Source organism: Cherax quadricarinatus, unplaced genomic scaffold (genome assembly GCF_038502225.1).
Source record: "Cherax quadricarinatus isolate ZL_2023a unplaced genomic scaffold, ASM3850222v1 Contig41, whole genome shotgun sequence".
NCBI lineage: Eukaryota > Metazoa > Arthropoda > Malacostraca > Decapoda > Parastacidae > Cherax > Cherax quadricarinatus.
In genome coordinates this window covers 414,633-432,410 of record NW_027195067.1, presented here as the reverse complement: position 1 = coordinate 432,410, position 17,778 = coordinate 414,633, and the positions used below count along the sequence as shown (strand labels likewise).

The window sequence follows — 17,778 nt, the reverse complement described above, 5'->3', positions numbered from 1 at the left end:
TTCGAACTTTTGGTACACATCAGTAGAGTGAACCTTGTGTTCAAGAAACTAGCAGAGTGAACCTTGTGTTCAAGAAACTAGCAGAGTGAACCTTGTGTTCAAGAAGCTAGCAGAGTGAACCTTGTGTTCAAGAAACTAGCAGAGTGAACCTTGTGTACAAGAAACTAGCAGAGTGAACCTTGTGTTCAAGAAACTAGCAGAGTGAACCTTGTGTTCAAGAAACTAGCAGAGTGAACCTTGTGTACAAGAAGCTAGCAGAGTGAACCTTGTGTACAAGAAACTAGCAGAGTGAACCTTGTGTACAAGAAGCTAGCAGAGTGAACCTTGTGTACAAGAAGCTAGCAGAGTGAACCTTGTGTACAAGAAGCTAGCAGAGTGAACCTTGTGTTCAAGAAACTAGCAGAGTGAACCTTGTGTACAAGAAACTAGCAGAGTGAACCTTGTGTACAAGAAGCTAGCAGAGTGAACCTTGTGTTCAAGAAACTAGCAGAGTGAACCTTGTGTACAAGAAGCTAGCAGAGTGAACCTTGTGTACAAGAAGCTAGCAAAGTGAACCTTGTGTTCAAGAAACTAGCAGAGTGAACCTTGTGTACAAGAAACTAGCAGAGTGAACCTTGTGTTCAAGAAACTAGCAGAGTGAACCTTGTGTTCAAGAAACTAGCAGAGTGAACCTTGTGTACAAGAAGCTAGCAGAGTGAACCTTGTGTTCAAGAAACTAGCAGAGTGAACCTTGTGTTCAAGAAACTAGCAGAGTGAACCTTGTGTACAAGAAGCTAGCAGAGTGAACCTTGTGTTCAAGAAACTAGCAGAGTGAACCTTGTGTTCAAGAAACTAGCAGAGTGAACCTTGTGTTCAAGAAACTAGCAGAGTGAACCTTGTGTTCAAGAAACTAGCAGAGTGAACCTTGTGTTCAAGAAACTAGCAGAGTGAACCTTGCGTTCAAGAAACTAGCAGAGTGATCCTTGTGTACAAGAAACTAGCAGAGTGAACCTTGTGTACAAGAAACTAGCAGAGTGAACCTTGTGTTCAAGAAACTAGCAGAGTGAACCTTGTGGTAAAGAAACTAGCAGAGTGAACCTTGTGTTCAAGAAACTAGCAGAGTGAACCTTGTGTTCAAGAAACTAGCAGAGTGAACCTTGTGTTCAAGAAACTAGCAGAGTGAACCTTGTGTTCAAGAAACTAGCAGAGTGAACCTTGTGTTCAAGAAACTAGCAGAGTGAACCTTGTGTTCAAGAAACTAGCAGAGTGAACCTTGTGTTCAAGAAACTAGCAGAGTGAACCTTGTGTACAAGAAACTAGCAGAGTGAACCTTGTGTACAAGAAACTAGCAGAGTGAGCCTTGTGTTCAAGAAACTAGCAGAGTGAACCTTGTGTTCAAGAAACTAGCAGAGTGAACCTTGTGTTCAAGAAACTAGCAGAGTGAACCTTGTGTTCAAGAAACTAGCAGAGTGAACCTTGTGTTCAAGAAGCTAGCAGAGTGAACCTTGTGTTCAAGAAGCTAGCAGAGTGAACCTTGTGTTCAAGAAACTAGCAGAGTGAACCTTGTGTTCAAGAAACTAGCAGAGTGAACCTTGTGTTCAAGAAACTAGCAGAGTGAACCTTGTGTTCAAGAAGCTAGCAGAATGAACCTTGTGTTCAAGAAGCTAGCAGAGTGAACCTTGTGTTCAAGAAGCTAGCAGAGTGAACCTTGTGTTCAAGAAGCTAGCAGAGTGAACCTTGTGTTCAAGAAACTAGCAGAGTGAACCTTGTGTTCAAGAAGCTAGCAGAGTGAACCTTGTGTTCAAGAAACTAGCAGAGTGAACCTTGTGTTCAAGAAGCTAGCAGAGTGAACCTTGTGTTCAAGAAGCTAGCAGAGTGAACCTTGTGTTCAAGAAGCTAGCAGAGTGAACCATGTGTTCAAGAAGCTAGCAGAGTGAACCTTGTGTTCAAGAAACTAGCAGAGTGAACCTTGTGTTCAAGAAGCTAGCAGAGTGAACCTTGTGTTCAAGAAACTAGCAGAGTGAACCTTGTGTTCAAGAAGCTAGCAGAGTGAACCTTGTGTTCAAGAAACTAGCAGAGTGAACCCTGTGTACAAGAAACTAGCAGAGTGAACCTTGTGTTCAAGAAACTAGCAGAGTGAACCTTGTGTACAAGAAACTAGCAGAGTGAACCTTATGTTCAAGAAACTAGCAGAGTGAACCTTGTGTACAAGAAACTAGCAGAGTGAACTTTGTGTTCAAGAAACTAGCAGAGTGAACCTTGTGTTCAAGAAACTAGCAGAGTGAACTTTGTGTTCAAGAAACTAGCAGAGTGAACCTTGTGTTCAAGAAACTAGCAGAGTGAACCTTGTGTTCAAGAAACTAGCAGAGTGAACGTTGTGTTCAAGAAACTAGCAGAGTGAACCTTGTGTTCAAGAAACTAGCAGAGTGAACCTTGTGTTCAAGAAACTAGCAGAGTGAACCTTGTGTTCAAGAAACTAGCAGAGTGAACCTTGTGTTCAAGAAACTAGCAGAGTGAACCTTGTGTTCAAGAAACTAGCAGAGTGAACCTTGTGTTCAAGAAACTAGCAGAGTGAACCTTGTGTTCAAGAAACTAGCAGAGTGAACCTTGTGTTCAAGAAACTAGCAGAGTGAACCTTGTGTTCAAGAAACTAGCAGAGTGAACCTTGTGTTCAAGAAACTAGCAGAGTGAACCTTGTGTTCAAGAAACTAGCAGAGTGAACCTTGTGTTCAAGAAACTAGCAGAGTGAACCTTGTGTACAAGAAGCTAGCAGAGTGAACCTTGTGTTCAAGAAACTAGCAGAGTGAACCTTGTGTACAAGAAGCTAGCAGAGTGAACCTTGTGTTCAAGAAACTAGCAGAGTGAGCCTTGTGTTCAAGAAACTAGCAGAGTGAACCTTGTGTTCAAGAAACTAGCAGAGTGAACCTTGTGTTCAAGAAACTAGCAGAGTGAACCTTGTGTTCAAGAAACTAGCAGAGTGAACCTTGTGTTCAAGAAACTAGCAGAGTGAACTTTGTGTTCAAGAAACTAGCAGAGTGAACCTTGTGTTCAAGAAACTAGCAGAGTGAACCTTGTGTTCAAGAAACTAGCAGAGTGAACCTTGTGTTCAAGAAACTAGCAGAGTGAACCTTGTGTACAAGAAGCTAGCAGAGTGAACCTTGTGTTCAAGAAACTAGCAGAGTGAACCTTGTGTTCAAGAAACTAGCAGAGTGAACCTTGTGTTCAAGAAACTAGCAGAGTGAACCTTGTGTTCAAGAAACTAGCAGAGTGAACCTTGTGTTCAAGAAACTAGCAGAGTGAACCTTGTGTTCAAGAAACTAGCAGAGTGAACCTTGTGTACAAGAAGCTAGCAGAGTGAACCTTGTGTTCAAGAAACTAGCAGAGTGAACCTTGTGTTCAAGAAACTAGCAGAGTGAACCTTGTGTTCAAGAAACTAGCAGAGTGAACCTTGTGTTCAAGAAACTAGCAGAGTGAACCTTGTGTTCAAGAAACTAGCAGAGTGAACCTTGTGTTCAAGAAACTAGCAGAGTGAACCTTGTGTTCAAGAAACTAGCAGAGTGAACCTTGTGTTCAAGAAACTAGCAGAGTGAACCTTGTGTTCAAGAAACTAGCAGAGTGAACCTTGTGTTCAAGAAACTAGCAGAGTGAACCTTGTGTTCAAGAAACTAGCAGAGTGAACCTTGTGTTCAAGAAACTAGCAGAGTGAACCTTGTGTTCAAGAAACTAGCAGAGTGAACCTTGTGTTCAAGAAACTAGCAGAGTGAACCTTGTGTTCAAGAAACTAGCAGAGTGAACCTTGAGTTCAAGAAACTAGCAGAGTGAACCTTGTGTTCAAGAAACTAGCAGAGTGAACCTTGTGTTCAAGAAACTAGCAGAGTGAACCTTGTGTTCAAGAAACAAGCGGAGTGAACCTTGAGTTCAAGAAACTAGCAGAGTGAACCTTGTGTACAAGAAACTAGCAGAGTGAACCTTGTGTTCAAGAAACTAGCAGAGTGAACTTTGTGTTCAAGAAACTAGCAGAGTGAACCTTGTGTACAAGAAACTAGCAGAGTGAACCTTGTGTACAAGAAACTAGCAGAGTGAACCTTGTGTTCAAGAAACTAGCAGAGTGAACTTTGTGTTCAAGAAACTAGCAGAGTGAACCTTATGTTCAAGAAACTAGCAGAGTGAACCTTGTGTTCAAGAATCTAGCAGAGTGAACCTTGTGTTCAAGAAACTAGCAGAGTGAACCTTGTGTTCAAGAAACTAGCAGAGTGAACCTTGTGTTCAAGAAACTAGCAGAGTGAACCTTGTGTTCAAGAAACTAGCAGAGTGAACTTTGTGTTCAAGAAACTAGTGGAGAAAATTTGAACTCGTTCACACGAGTCATTCTCCAGACCTGCCACTGATTCGAACAGTTTCAAGTTTATTTCTGCTAGTTTGTTACATCAATAAATTTGCCGGTGTACAAAGGAAACTTAATGGGTATTATCCTGGGCCTAAGTTATATTATCCTGGGCCTAAGTTATATTATCCTGGGCCTAAGTTATATTATCCTGGGGCTAAGTTATATTATCCTGGGCCTAAGTTATATTATCCTGGGCCTAAGTTATATTATCCTGGGCCTAAGTTATATTATCCTGGGCCTAAGTTATATTATCCTGGGCCTAAGTTATATTATCCTGGGCCTAAGTTATATTATCCTGGGCCTAAGTTATATTATCCTGGGCCTAAGTTATATTATCCTGGGCCTAAGTTATATTATCCTGGGCCTAAGTTATATTATCCTGGGCCTAAGTTATATTATCCTGGGCCTAAGTTATATTATCCTGGGCCTAAGTTATATTATCCTGGGCCTAAGTTATATTATCCTGGGCCTAAGTTATATTATCCTGGGCCTAAGTTATATTATCCTGGGCCTAAGTTATATTATCCTGGGCCTAAGTTACATTATCCTGGGCCTAAGTTATATTATCCTGGGCCTAAGTTATATTATCCTGGGCCTAAGTTATTTTATCCTGGGCCTAAGTTACATTATCCTGGGCCTAAGTTATATTATCCTGGGCCTAAGTTATATTATCCTGGGCCTAAGTTATATTATCCTGGGCCTAAGTTATATTATCCTGGGCCTAAGTTACATTATCCTGGGCCTAAGTTATATTATCCTGGGCCTAAGTTATATTATCCTTGGCCTAAGTTATATTATCCTGGGTTTAAGTTACATTATCCTGGGCCTAAGTTATATTATCCTGGGCCTAAGTTATATTATCCTGGGCCTAAGTTATATTATCCTGGGCCTAAGTTACATTATCCTGGGCCTAAGTTATATTATCCTGGGCCTAAGTTATATTATCCTTGGCCTAAGTTATATTATCCTGGGCCTAAGTTATATTATCGTGGGCCTAAGTTATATTATCCTGGGCCTAAGTTACATTATCCTATGCCTAAGTTATATTATCCTGGGCCTAAGTTACATTATCCTGGGCCTAAGTTATATTATCCTGGGCCTAAGTTATATTATCCTATGCCTAAGTTATATTATCCTGGGCCTAAGTTATATTATCCTATGCCTAAGTTATGTTATTTCTGAGCCTAAGTTATATTATCCTGGGCCTAAGTTATATTATCCTGGGCCTAAGTTATATTATCCTGGGCCTAAGTTATATTATCCTGGGCCTAAGTTATATTATCCTGGGCCTAAGTTATTTTATCCTATGCCAAAGTTATATTATCCTATGCCTAAGTTATATTATCCTGGGCCTAAGTTATATTATCCTATGCCTAAGTTATATTATCCTATGCCTAAGTTATGTTATCCTGGGCCTAAGTTATATTATCCTGGGCCTAAGTTATATTATCCTGGGCCTAAGTTATATTATCCTATGCCTAAGTTATATTATCCTATGCCTAAGTTATATTATCCTGGGCCTAAGTTATATTATCCTGGGCCTAAGTTATATTATCCTGGGCCTAAGTTATATTATCCTGGGCCTAAGTTATATTATCCTATGCCTAAGTTATATTATCCTGGGCCTAAGTTATATTATCCTGGGCCTAAGTTATATTATCCTGGGCCTAAGTTATATTATCCTATGCCTAAGTTATATTATCCTGGGCCTAAGTTATATTATCCTGGGCCTAAGTTATATTATCCTGGGACTAAGTTATATTATCCTGGGCCTAAGTTATATTGTCGTGGGCCTAAGTTATATTATCGTGGGCCTAAGTTATATTATCCTGGGCCTAAGTTATATTATCCTGGGCCTAAGTTATATTATCCTGGGCCTAAGTTATATTATCCTATGCCTAAGTTATATTATCCTGGGCCTAAGTTATATTATCCTGGGCCTAAGTTATATTATCCTGGGCCTAAGTTATATTATCCTGGGCCTAAGTTATATTATCCTGGGCCTAAGTTATATTATCCTGGGCCTAAGTTATATTATCCTGGGCCTAAGTTATATTATCCTGGGCCTAGGTTATATTATCCTGGGCCTAAGTTATATTATCCTGGGCCTAAGTTATATTATCCTGGGCCTAAGTTACATTATCCTGGGCCTAAGTTACATTATCCTGGGCCTAAGTTATATTATCCTGGGCCTAAGTTATATTATCCTGGGCCTAAGTTATATTATCCTGGGCCTAAGTTATATTATCCTATGCCTAAGTTATATTATCCTGGGCCTAAGTTATATTATCCTGGGCCTAAGTTATATTATCCTGGGCCTAAGTTATATTATCCTGGGCCTAAGTTATATTATCCTGGGCCTAAGTTATATTATCCTGGGCCTAAGTTATATTATCCTGGGCCTAAGTTATATTATCCTGGGCCTAAGTTATATTATCGTGGGCCTAAGTTATATTACATACTGAAGTTCTTCACAACACCTTCATGAAAATTATGTAACGTGATTCAACGAGAATAAAAATTTCACAATTTTACACATAAAATAGTGAAATTTGGACCAACATTCATGGACGTCACTCTCCCCCTCGGTTATTTTTCTGATCATTTTTTTGGACGTTTGAAGCTCCGTCACTGAGAATTTTTGAGAGTTATCCAAGCCATTCCATTATTATATTCATTATTATTATTATTATTATTATTATTATTATTATTATTATTATTATTATTATTTTTATTATATTGAGTAGCGCCAAACCCGTAGGATTATACAGCGCATGTGGGGGGAATGGAAGGTATTCAGGATGATTCCAGGGAAGTGGATCAAGAGCCCGTCACCAGCGTCAAGTCTTCAGTAAGTGTTGTCACACATCACCTCACCAGGTTGTCTGATTATTTTTTATATTCCTGATGTAAAAAGTTAATTATTATTATAATTATTTTCATCATTATTTTTGTTATAATAATGGCAATAATAATAACAAAAATAGTAATAATGATGAGAAGAAGAGGAAGATCGATATTTAAAACATAATTGCAAATAAAATTAATTGTGTGTGTGTGATTGTTCTCACCTATTTGCGGCTTCAAGAGTCGAGTCACTGGTCCTGGCTCAGCCTCTTCGCTGTTCGCTACTAGATCCACTCTCTCTCTACACCAAGAGCTTTATCGTACCTCTTCTTAAAGTTATGCATGTATCCTGCCTCCGCTTCATCACTCTCCAGATTGTTCCAATTACTGACAACTCTATGACTGAAGAAATACTTCCTAACATCCCTGTGAATCATCTGAGTTTTCACCTTCCAGCTGTGACCCCTTGTGTCGTGTCCTTTCTCTCAAAATATTATGTCCCAATCGACCTTGTCAATTAGTCTCAGTATTTTGTATGTCGTTATCATGTCGTTCCTATCTTTCCTGTCCTTCAGTGTCGTTAGGTTGATTTCTCTTAACCTCTAGTCGTAAGACTAGTCTTGTTGCAAATCTTTCCACTTTCTCTGATTTGTTGACGTGCTTGACCAGGTGTGGGTTCCATACTGGTTCTGCATACTCCAATATGGGCCTGACATGCATGGTATGCAATGTCTTGAATGACTCCGTAAATGTCAAACCGCTATTCTTAGGTTACAAGGCGCACATATGCTGCAGCAGTTATTTGATTGTGTGCCACAGGAGGAATGCTCGGTATGATACTTTCCCCATGATTCCTTTGCTCTAGTGAGGTTTGCAGTCTTGGAAACCACCGCCCCCCTCAAAGGCTGTACTCTGTGGTTCTCTTTGACCTCCAGTCTTCATGACTTTGCAATTTGTGGAGTTAAACTTCAGGATCAATTTTGGTGGACCAGGTTTGCAGCCTGTCCAGATCCCTTAGTAACCCTACCTGATCATCGTCCTCTTGAATTCTCCTCATTAGCTTCACATCGCCTGTAAATAGGGACACCTCAAAATCTATCCCTTCTGTCATGTCATTCACATGTGCCAGAAACAACACCAGCACTAGGACTGACCCTTGTGGAAGCCCGCTTGTCACAAGCGCCCTCTCTGACACCTCATAACGTACCATCACTCATTGTTTTCTTCCTGTCAGGTATGCCCTGACTCACTGCAGTGCCTTTCCTGTTATTTCTGCCTTCCCCTCTAACTTATGTACTAATATCTTGTGTGGAACTTTGTCGAATTCCTTCTTACATTTCAAGAAAGTGCAATTTACCCCTCCCTCTGTCTCTTGGTTATGTATAAGCTCATTCCTGTCTAGGTGCTATTCTACTCTTCTGATAATCTTCTTCGTAACTTTACATAATGTACATGTTAGTGACACTGGTCTGAAGCTTAATGCAACCTGTCTGTCTCCTTTATTAAAGACTGGGACTGCATTTGATGTCTTCCACACCTCAGGTTGTTTCCCTATTTCGATATATGTGTTGAAGATTGTTGTTAGTGGCACACACAGCTCCTCTGCTCCCTCTCTCTTGACTCATGGAGAGTTGTTGTCCGGTATCTTTTCACTTCCACCTCGGTTGTGCGTAGTGTGGCAGTACATATTGGTGTGTCCTACCATTACAGTTTGTTGCAGTCCCTTCTGTCTCCACTGAAAATACTTCCTTAAATCTCGTATGTGTGTGTGTGTGTATGTTAGTTACCATTTTGTCGTAGGCACATGTCGATTAGACACTAGGTCTGTTGTATGTGCGTGCATGTGTATGTATATGTGTGTGTATGAGTGTGTGTGTGTGTATGAGTGTGTGTGTGTATGAGTGTGTGTGTGTGTATGAGTGCGTGTGTGTATGAGTGTGTGCGTGTTCATGAGAATATTGCCCATAAATAATGTTACAGGGTTTTTGTGTTGCCTCGTAACTTAAATAAAATATTGTGGCTCCTAAAGGCTGCTCACACTGCCGTCTAGAGGCATTTAAAGTTCACTGACAAACACAGCGAACCTCGGGCCAGGATAAACTCATATATTAAACAATATTAATTATTATTAGGAAGGAATGACAAAAACTCACTTATATAAAAATATATCTATATTAATAGTAACTTATATATATATAGCTTATAAGCTACTACAAAAAACTACCACACTCCAGTTCACACTAGCACACTGCTACTAATGAGTTAAACAATATATATAAGCAGGGAGGCTCCATGACCCCCTCCCCCCCCCCCGCCTTCTGCAGGCTGTACAAAACTCTCCCAAAATCAAAACAGATTTCTGCACGCTAGGGCCTGACAGGTAAACATGAGAGTAATAAAATAACATATGTTATAAGCTTACAAAAAAACACAATCCCTACTAAACACAAAACCGTGATGTATTAGGACGTCTTGTTATAAGTGCTGTGCTCCACCGACTGACACTCTGGACACCACCTCATCTGCTGCTGTCCTGGCCACACTAACTGCCCGGGAATAATACACGTCTGGTTTCAGAATAATACTTGGAAAATGACATTATATACGGAGCGTTTTTTTTTTCTTATAAATTTTACTACAGCACACTGCTTAACAAATAATAACAGTTACAGCAGCAGCAGCAGCAGTAGACGCAATAGTAGTAATAGTAGCAGTAACATCAGCTTTAACAGTATCTTTTATAACAGCAGGAACAGTACAGCAGCCTGGGAGACAGAGACGTCAAGAAATCGCCGTATAAGGCCTCGTGGTGGACACAGTTCCGCAATGTCTTGTGGAGGTCTTGGCTGGAGGTGGTTCGTGAACCCATGCTCATCAAAGTCCGTTTCTTTCAAGTTATGGTGAGTACCACTGTTGGCCGCCTAGAACCTTCCTGGCCTTATTGAACCTTCATACTGTTGTATTTGCGAAGTGTATTAACGTGTGTGCATTGCACTGCCGCTCTCTAAGCACCTTAAAACTAGGCACTAGCTCCGTATTTGAAACATAGTTATTACCATGCAAGTCCTCTGTGAAAGCTGTAAGCATGGTGCCTGGAGACATCTAATAATAGTAAATAACACCAGAGTATAATTTCTGTATGGTCTCTCAGGGAAGGGTTGCCTGCTGCAAAATTATCTCGATTCAAGACTTGTCTTTCAACTGAGACTTTGACTTCGTATTTACTTCTCTAGGTTACATATAGGAGTATATTGACCTTTACTACTACTACTACTACTACTACTACTACTACTACTACTAATAATAATAATAATAATAATAATAATAGTAATAATAATAATAATCATCTCACAGTTCACATACTTTCTCATCTGGGTTCGAAACTGTTGCTCAATTGTCGAAGTGGACTTAATTCGTTTTATACAAGTGTTGTGATAGTTCCCCTTCTCAGAAACAGTGTCATTCACTGTAATTTAAGTGTATCCTATTTACCAGGTGTATATCTTATGTTTGAAGTGTATGTTTAGGTTGTCAGGGATGTTGATGGCATTTCTAAAAGACAGAAGTTTCACATCATTCATTTTAAAGGTGATTAGTAGAGCAAACTTGTCGCTGACCAAGTCACACATAATAAATTCATAAACAGCAGCGTCAACGAGCCTCTGTCTTATGTCAAACTAAAATTTATCTCCCTGCAAGTGAGTGATGTTTCTGGAGCGAAGGAACAAAACAATAAGTTGAACATTAAAATGGTATAAAATACCGACAGGTTGTTAGGTAAGACACATATGCAACAGTTAGGTATCTTTATTATGAAACGTTTCGCCTACACAGTAGGCTTCTTCAGTCAAGTACAGAAAAGTTGATAGAAGCAGAAGATACTTGAAGACGATGTAATCAGTCCATCACAATATTGTTTCATACTATGGAACAATGCTCTTCTCCAGACTGAGGGACTGACCACCTCAAAACTTAAAGGGTGATGGACTGATTACATCGTCTTCAAGTATCTTCTGCTTCTATCAACTTTTCTGTACTTGACTGAAGAAGCCTACTGTGTAGGCGAAACGTTTCATAATAAAGATACCTAACTGTTGCATATGTGTCTTACCTAACAAAACAATAAGTTGCTGTCTTCAATGCACCCAACAAACACCTTTCTGTTTGTATTTTTTTCGTGTCTGCTTTTAAATACATATGCATGCATAAAACTCCCCATTATGTTATTTTGTGAGTAAGCGTAGATTAAAAAAACCTGTTGTTGTGGTAAATGATAAATTGTAAGGTCTGATATAAGACGTCATATCATAAGTTTATTCAGGTATACGCAAATACAGTTACATAGATTATCATACATAGCAGCATATGTGTAAAGAACCTTGGATAACCCAAAAAAGTCAAAGTGACTTATTTCCATTTGGGTCCTTTTGATACCTTATTATTATACTACAAAGGAGATAATACCTTATTAGGTAAAGTGAGTTATTTATATTTAGCTAAAAAATAAAAAATAATTCTCATCCCTTTCTGACGCTACATTCATTAGGTACCTTTTGGCACTCTTCTTGAACTGGTTCATGCTATGACTGGCTTTGACATGCGCAGGTAGTCTGTTCCATTCCTTTATTGCTGTACAATAAAAGGTGTTTGAAGTCTGGCCACTGACTGTGGGTACTACAAAGTTGTGCTCTCTCCCCCTAGTACTATGATTGCTGCGGTTCCCGACCATGACAAAATTGACAGCTAGATATTCTGGACACTGTTTGTGAGCAATTTTATGAACATGATTTAGCTTCAGTTGTTTTACTCTGTCTTCAACATTCAGCATATCCAACTGCTGTAATTCATCCTGGCCTACATGTTCTCTTGGTCCCAGCCCCAGGATGAATTTTACGATTTTGTTCTGGGTGATTTAAGAACATAAGAACATAAGAAAGGAGGAACACTGCAGCAGGCCTGTTGGCCCATACTAGGCAGGTCCTTTACAATTCATCCCACTAACAAACATTTGACCAACCCAATTTTCAATGCTACCCAAGAAATAAGCTCTGATGTGCAAGTCCCACTCAAATCCAAAAAGACACTTATGTACAGTTCAGGACATTTATTAAAGGAAACGTTTCGCCACGAGTGGCTTCTTCAGTCCTAATACAGAGAAAACTAAGAAAACACACATATATATAGTGGTGGGAGTCAGGTGAGGTGAAGCGTGGGTAGAGGTGGTAGTAGTAGTAGTAGTAGTAGTAATGGAACTAAGGAGGTGAGGTTAGAGAGGGACCTGCTGGCATCAAGTAACACCAGTTCCCAGGATGGGTAATATCCTCTTGCTTAGTAATTTTGAAATACTGTAACTACCGGATTTTTGCTTTATAGTGTTACTGACAGAAATTAGTGCAGCTTCAATGCATTTTCTCCGTCTTAAGTCGTCTTCTTTAATAACTAGTTTAGCTTCATTGAATTTCATGAGGTGTCCAACATCGTCTCTATGTTGAACACATGCGTTTTTGCGGTCATCATTTCTGCAAGCATTTTTGTGTTCTGCTATTCTAATGTCCAGAGTTCTGGCTGTTTCCCCTACATATACTTTGTCACACCCCCCACATGGTATAGTGTAGATTCCTGCACTTGTGCCAGAATCATGCTTGGGTTTTTGTATCAGGTTCCTAATAGTAGTTGAAGAGCTGGTAGATATTTTAGCCAGTTTTCTGTCAAACATTTTTGAAACATTAGTGGCAACGTTGCTGACCGGTAAAACGATGTAACTTGGAGGCTTTTCTTCAATTTGATAGGTGTTGGTCTTGCTGAGGATACGTGTTGCACGTTTCCTGCAGTCACGTATGAAGTGTAGGGGAAAGTGTAGTGAACTAAAAGAGTTGGTGATGTATGTACATTCTTCTTCGAGGAACTGCGGACTGGAAATTCTGTAGGCTCTCAGAAAGAAGCCAATAACTACCCCTCTTTTAGTTCTTGTGTCATGGTGAGAGAAGAAATGTAGAAGATCATTCTTGTAGGTAGGCTTCCGGTAGACTTTAAAAGAAAGTTTGCTTTCCCCTGTGCGTAAGAGAACGTCGAGAAAAGGTAACTGGTTGTCCTTCTCCTCCTCTAGAGTAAATTTAATAGTAGGTTCCAGATTGTTGATGGTGTTGAGGATGCCCTGTACGTCAAGATTTTTGGGTACAATGACCAAAATATCATCTACGTACCGCATCCAAGTAACTGAACGAGGGATGTTATTGAGGATCCTTCTTGATTCCAGGTCCTCCATATATAAATTGGCAAGAACTGCACTAAGGGGGGATCCCATGGCTAGTCCGAAGAGTTGTTTGTACTTCTTGTCCTCGAACCTAAAACAGTTATAACGAACACAAAGTTCGACAAGGCTCACAAAATCTTGGCGGGGTACAGGTAACTCTGTATCATCTTTAATCACCCTGCGAAGAAGATCAATGGCTTGATCAACTGGGACATTGGTGAATAAGGCAGTCACGTCAAAACTTGCAAGCTTCTTATCACTCATGTCGAGATCCCTGATACGGTTAAGGAGGTCACCCGAATGCTTTAGATGAGCCTGACTGATTGTACCCAGGAGCTTTGACAAATATTTCGCCAAAACTCCTGCTAGACTGTGAGGGGCGCTGCCGATACCAGATGTAATGGGTCTCATAGGCACATTTGGTTTGTGGGTCTTTGGTAAACCATAAAGTCTAGCTGACTTGGGGTTGGTAGGGATGAGGCGCAAGAGCTTTTTACCTTCTTCTGATTTCCTGAGTATACTGCGGGTCTTACTGAGAAAAGAATCTGTTTCTTTCCTCCATGCATGTTCGGGGATGGAAACGTATGTGTTGGCGTCGTTCAATAAATCTTGCATCTTACTAACGTAGTCTGTACTGTTGAGGATGACCACTCCTCCTCCTTTGTCCGCTGTGGTGATGAGAATATCATTATTGGAAGCTAAGTGTTTGAGTGCCTGGATGTAGCGACGAGGAATGACTGGACGACTAGGTTCAGAAACTGCAGCTGCAATAAGTCCTTGTATGAAACCTTTGTTAAACTCAGAGTCACCGAAGAAATGGTTTTTGATCACTGTGTCTAACTCGCATTTAGGCTTCCGTATGCCAGTAGCAAACTTGAGACCTAAGCTGAGTGCTTCGGATTCTGTATCACTGAGAACATAAGAAGAAAGGTTATTGATGATGTCAGCTCTACCATGAAGAGAGGCTAAACTAGTTATTAAAGAAGACGACTTAAGACGGAGAAAATGCATTGAAGCTGCACTAATTTCTGTCAGTAACACTATAAAGCAAAAATCCGGTAGTTACAGTATTTCAAAATTACTAAGCAAGAGGATATTACCCATCCTGGGAACTGGTGTTACTTGATGCCAGCAGGTCCCTCTCTAACCTCACCTCCTTAGTTCCATTACTACTACTACTACTACCACCACCTCTACCCACGCTTCACCTCACCTGACTCCCACCACTATATATATGTGTGTTTTCTTAGTTTTCTCTGTATTAGGACTGAAGAAGCCACTCGTGGCGAAACGTTTCCTTTAATAAATGTCCTGAACTGTACATAAGTGTCTTTTTCCACATCTTGTCGGTATCACCATACCATTTCCTCATTGTCAAGACACAGTACTAGTGATGGACGTTTTATACAGAGACTACCTTTCTCTCCTCCTGAAGGCACACAGCTTCAAGAACCGTTCCTCTTTTCTGCAAGACTGCATAGAAGAAATGGTCGCACCTAGATCCACTCCACACCATCTCACGGATTCTAAACATCCCTTCTCTCCTGCTACTTACCACTATCTACGAGAGTGCAAGGAAGATCTATCAGCTTGCTCCAAAGATTATTTCCATAGTGCTCACCTAGCTCTCACTTCCCTTCCCACTCCTGACAGACGCACCGCCGAACACATCCTAAGCAAAGTTACCACCGCCAACCTACAGCAGAAACTACGGCTCTCAAGAAAACTTGCCTCTCTCTGTCAACACAGCAAATGGAAAGATATTGGTAGAGCTGACATCATCAATAACCTTTCTTCTTATGTTCTCAGTGATACAGAATCCGAAGCACTCAGCTTAGGTCTCAAGTTTGCTACTGGCATACGGAAGCCTAAATGCGAGTTAGACACAGTGATCAAAAACCATTTCTTCGGTGACTCTGAGTTTAACAAAGGTTTCATACAAGGACTTATTGCAGCTGCAGTTTCTGAACCTAGTCGTCCAGTCATTCCTCGTCGCTACATCCAGGCACTCAAACACTTAGCTTCCAATAATGATATTCTCATCACCACAGCGGACAAAGGAGGAGGAGTGGTCATCCTCAACAGTACAGACTACGTTAGTAAGATGCAAGATTTATTGAACGACGCCAACACATACGTTTCCATCCCCGAACATGCATGGAGGAAAGAAACAGATTCTTTTCTCAGTAAGACCCGCAGTATACTCAGGAAATCAGAAGAAGGTAAAAAGCTCTTGCGCCTCATCCCTACCAACCCCAAGTCAGCTAGACTTTATGGTTTACCAAAGACCCACAAACCAAATGTGCCTATGAGACCCATTACATCTGGTATCGGCAGCGCCCCTCACAGTCTAGCAGGAGTTTTGGCGAAATATTTGTCAAAGCTCCTGGGTACAATCAGTCAGGCTCATCTAAAGCATTCGGGTGACCTCCTTAACCGTATCAGGGATCTCGACATGAGTGATAAGAAGCTTGCAAGTTTTGACGTGACTGCCTTATTCACCAATGTCCCAGTTGATCAAGCCATTGATCTTCTTCGCAGGGTGATTAAAGATGATACAGAGTTACCTGTACCCCGCCAAGATTTTGTGAGCCTTGTCGAACTTTGTGTTCGTTATAACTGTTTTAGGTTCGAGGACAAGAAGTACAAACAACTCTTCGGACTAGCCATGGGATCCCCCCTTAGTGCAGTTCTTGCCAATTTATATATGGAGGACCTGGAATCAAGAAGGATCCTCAATAACATCCCTCGTTCAGTTACTTGGATGCGGTACGTAGATGATATTTTGGTCATTGTACCCAAAAATCTTGACGTACAGGGCATCCTCAACACCATCAACAATCTGGAACCTACTATTAAATTTACTCTAGAGGAGGAGAAGGACAACCAGTTACCTTTTCTCGACGTTCTCTTACGCACAGGGGAAAGCAAACTTTCTTTTAAAGTCTACCGGAAGCCTACCTACAAGAATGATCTTCTACATTTCTTCTCTCACCATGACACAAGAACTAAAAGAGGGGTAGTTATTGGCTTCTTTCTGAGAGCCTACAGAATTTCCAGTCCGCAGTTCCTCGAAGAAGAATGTACATACATCACCAACTCTTTTAGTTCACTACACTTTCCCCTACACTTCATACGTGACTGCAGGAAACGTGCAACACGTATCCTCAGCAAGACCAACACCTATCAAATTGAAGAAAAGCCTCCAAGTTACATCGTTTTACCGGTCAGCAACGTTGCCACTAATGTTTCAAAAATGTTTGACAGAAAACTGGCTAAAATATCTACCAGCTCTTCAACTACTATTAGGAACCTGATACAAAAACCCAAGCATGATTCTGGCACAAGTGCAGGAATCTACACTATACCATGTGGGGGGTGTGACAAAGTATATGTAGGGGAAACAGCCAGAACTCTGGACATTAGAATAGCAGAACACAAAAATGCTTGCAGAAATGATGACCGCAAAAACGCATGTGTTCAACATAGAGACGATGTTGGACACCTCATGAAATTCAATGAAGCTAAACTAGTTATTAAAGAAGACGACTTAAGACGGAGAAAATGCATTGAAGCTGCACTAATTTCTGTCAGTAACACTATAAAGCAAAAATCCGGTAGTTACAGTATTTCAAAATTACTAAGCAAGAGGATATTACCCATCCTGGGAACTGGTGTTACTTGATGCCAGCAGGTCCCTCTCTAACCTCACCTCCTTAGTTCCATTACTACTACTACTACTACCACCACCTCTACCCACGCTTCACCTCACCTGACTCCCACCACTATATATATGTGTGTTTTCTTAGTTTTCTCTGTATTAGGACTGAAGAAGCCACTCGTGGCGAAACGTTTCCTTTAATAAATGTCCTGAACTGTACATAAGTGTCTTTTTCCACATCTTGTCGGTATCACCATACCATTTCCTCATCTTCAAAGATTATTTCCATAGTGCTCACCTAGCTCTCACTTCCCTTCCCACTCCTGACAGACGCACCGCCGAACACATCCTAAGCAAAGTTACCACCGCCAACCTACAGCAGAAACTACGGCTCTCAAGAAAACTTGCCTCTCTCTGTCAACACAGCAAATGGAAAGATATTGGTAGAGCTGACATCATCAATAACCTTTCTTCTTATGTTCTCAGTGATACAGAATCCGAAGCACTCAGCTTAGGTCTCAAGTTTGCTACTGGCATACGGAAGCCTAAATGCGAGTTAGACACAGTGATCAAAAACCATTTCTTCGGTGACTCTGAGTTTAACAAAGGTTTCATACAAGGACTTATTGCAGCTGCAGTTTCTGAACCTAG

General features: G+C 40.6%; 1 protein-coding gene across 1 annotated transcript in view; it reads left to right on the top strand.

The window, feature by feature from the left end:
* The window catches only part of LOC128700451 (protein white-like), a gene marked incomplete at its 5' end in the record, with an annotated part of 120,085 nt that overhangs the window by 49,349 nt on the left and 52,958 nt on the right, over positions 1–17,778 (top strand). Inside the window, one exon of the mRNA XM_070079913.1 lies at positions 9,961–10,113. Within this exon, the coding sequence (XP_069936014.1) occupies positions 9,961–10,113 (153 nt within the window). The remainder of the gene's footprint in view (positions 1–9,960; positions 10,114–17,778) is intronic.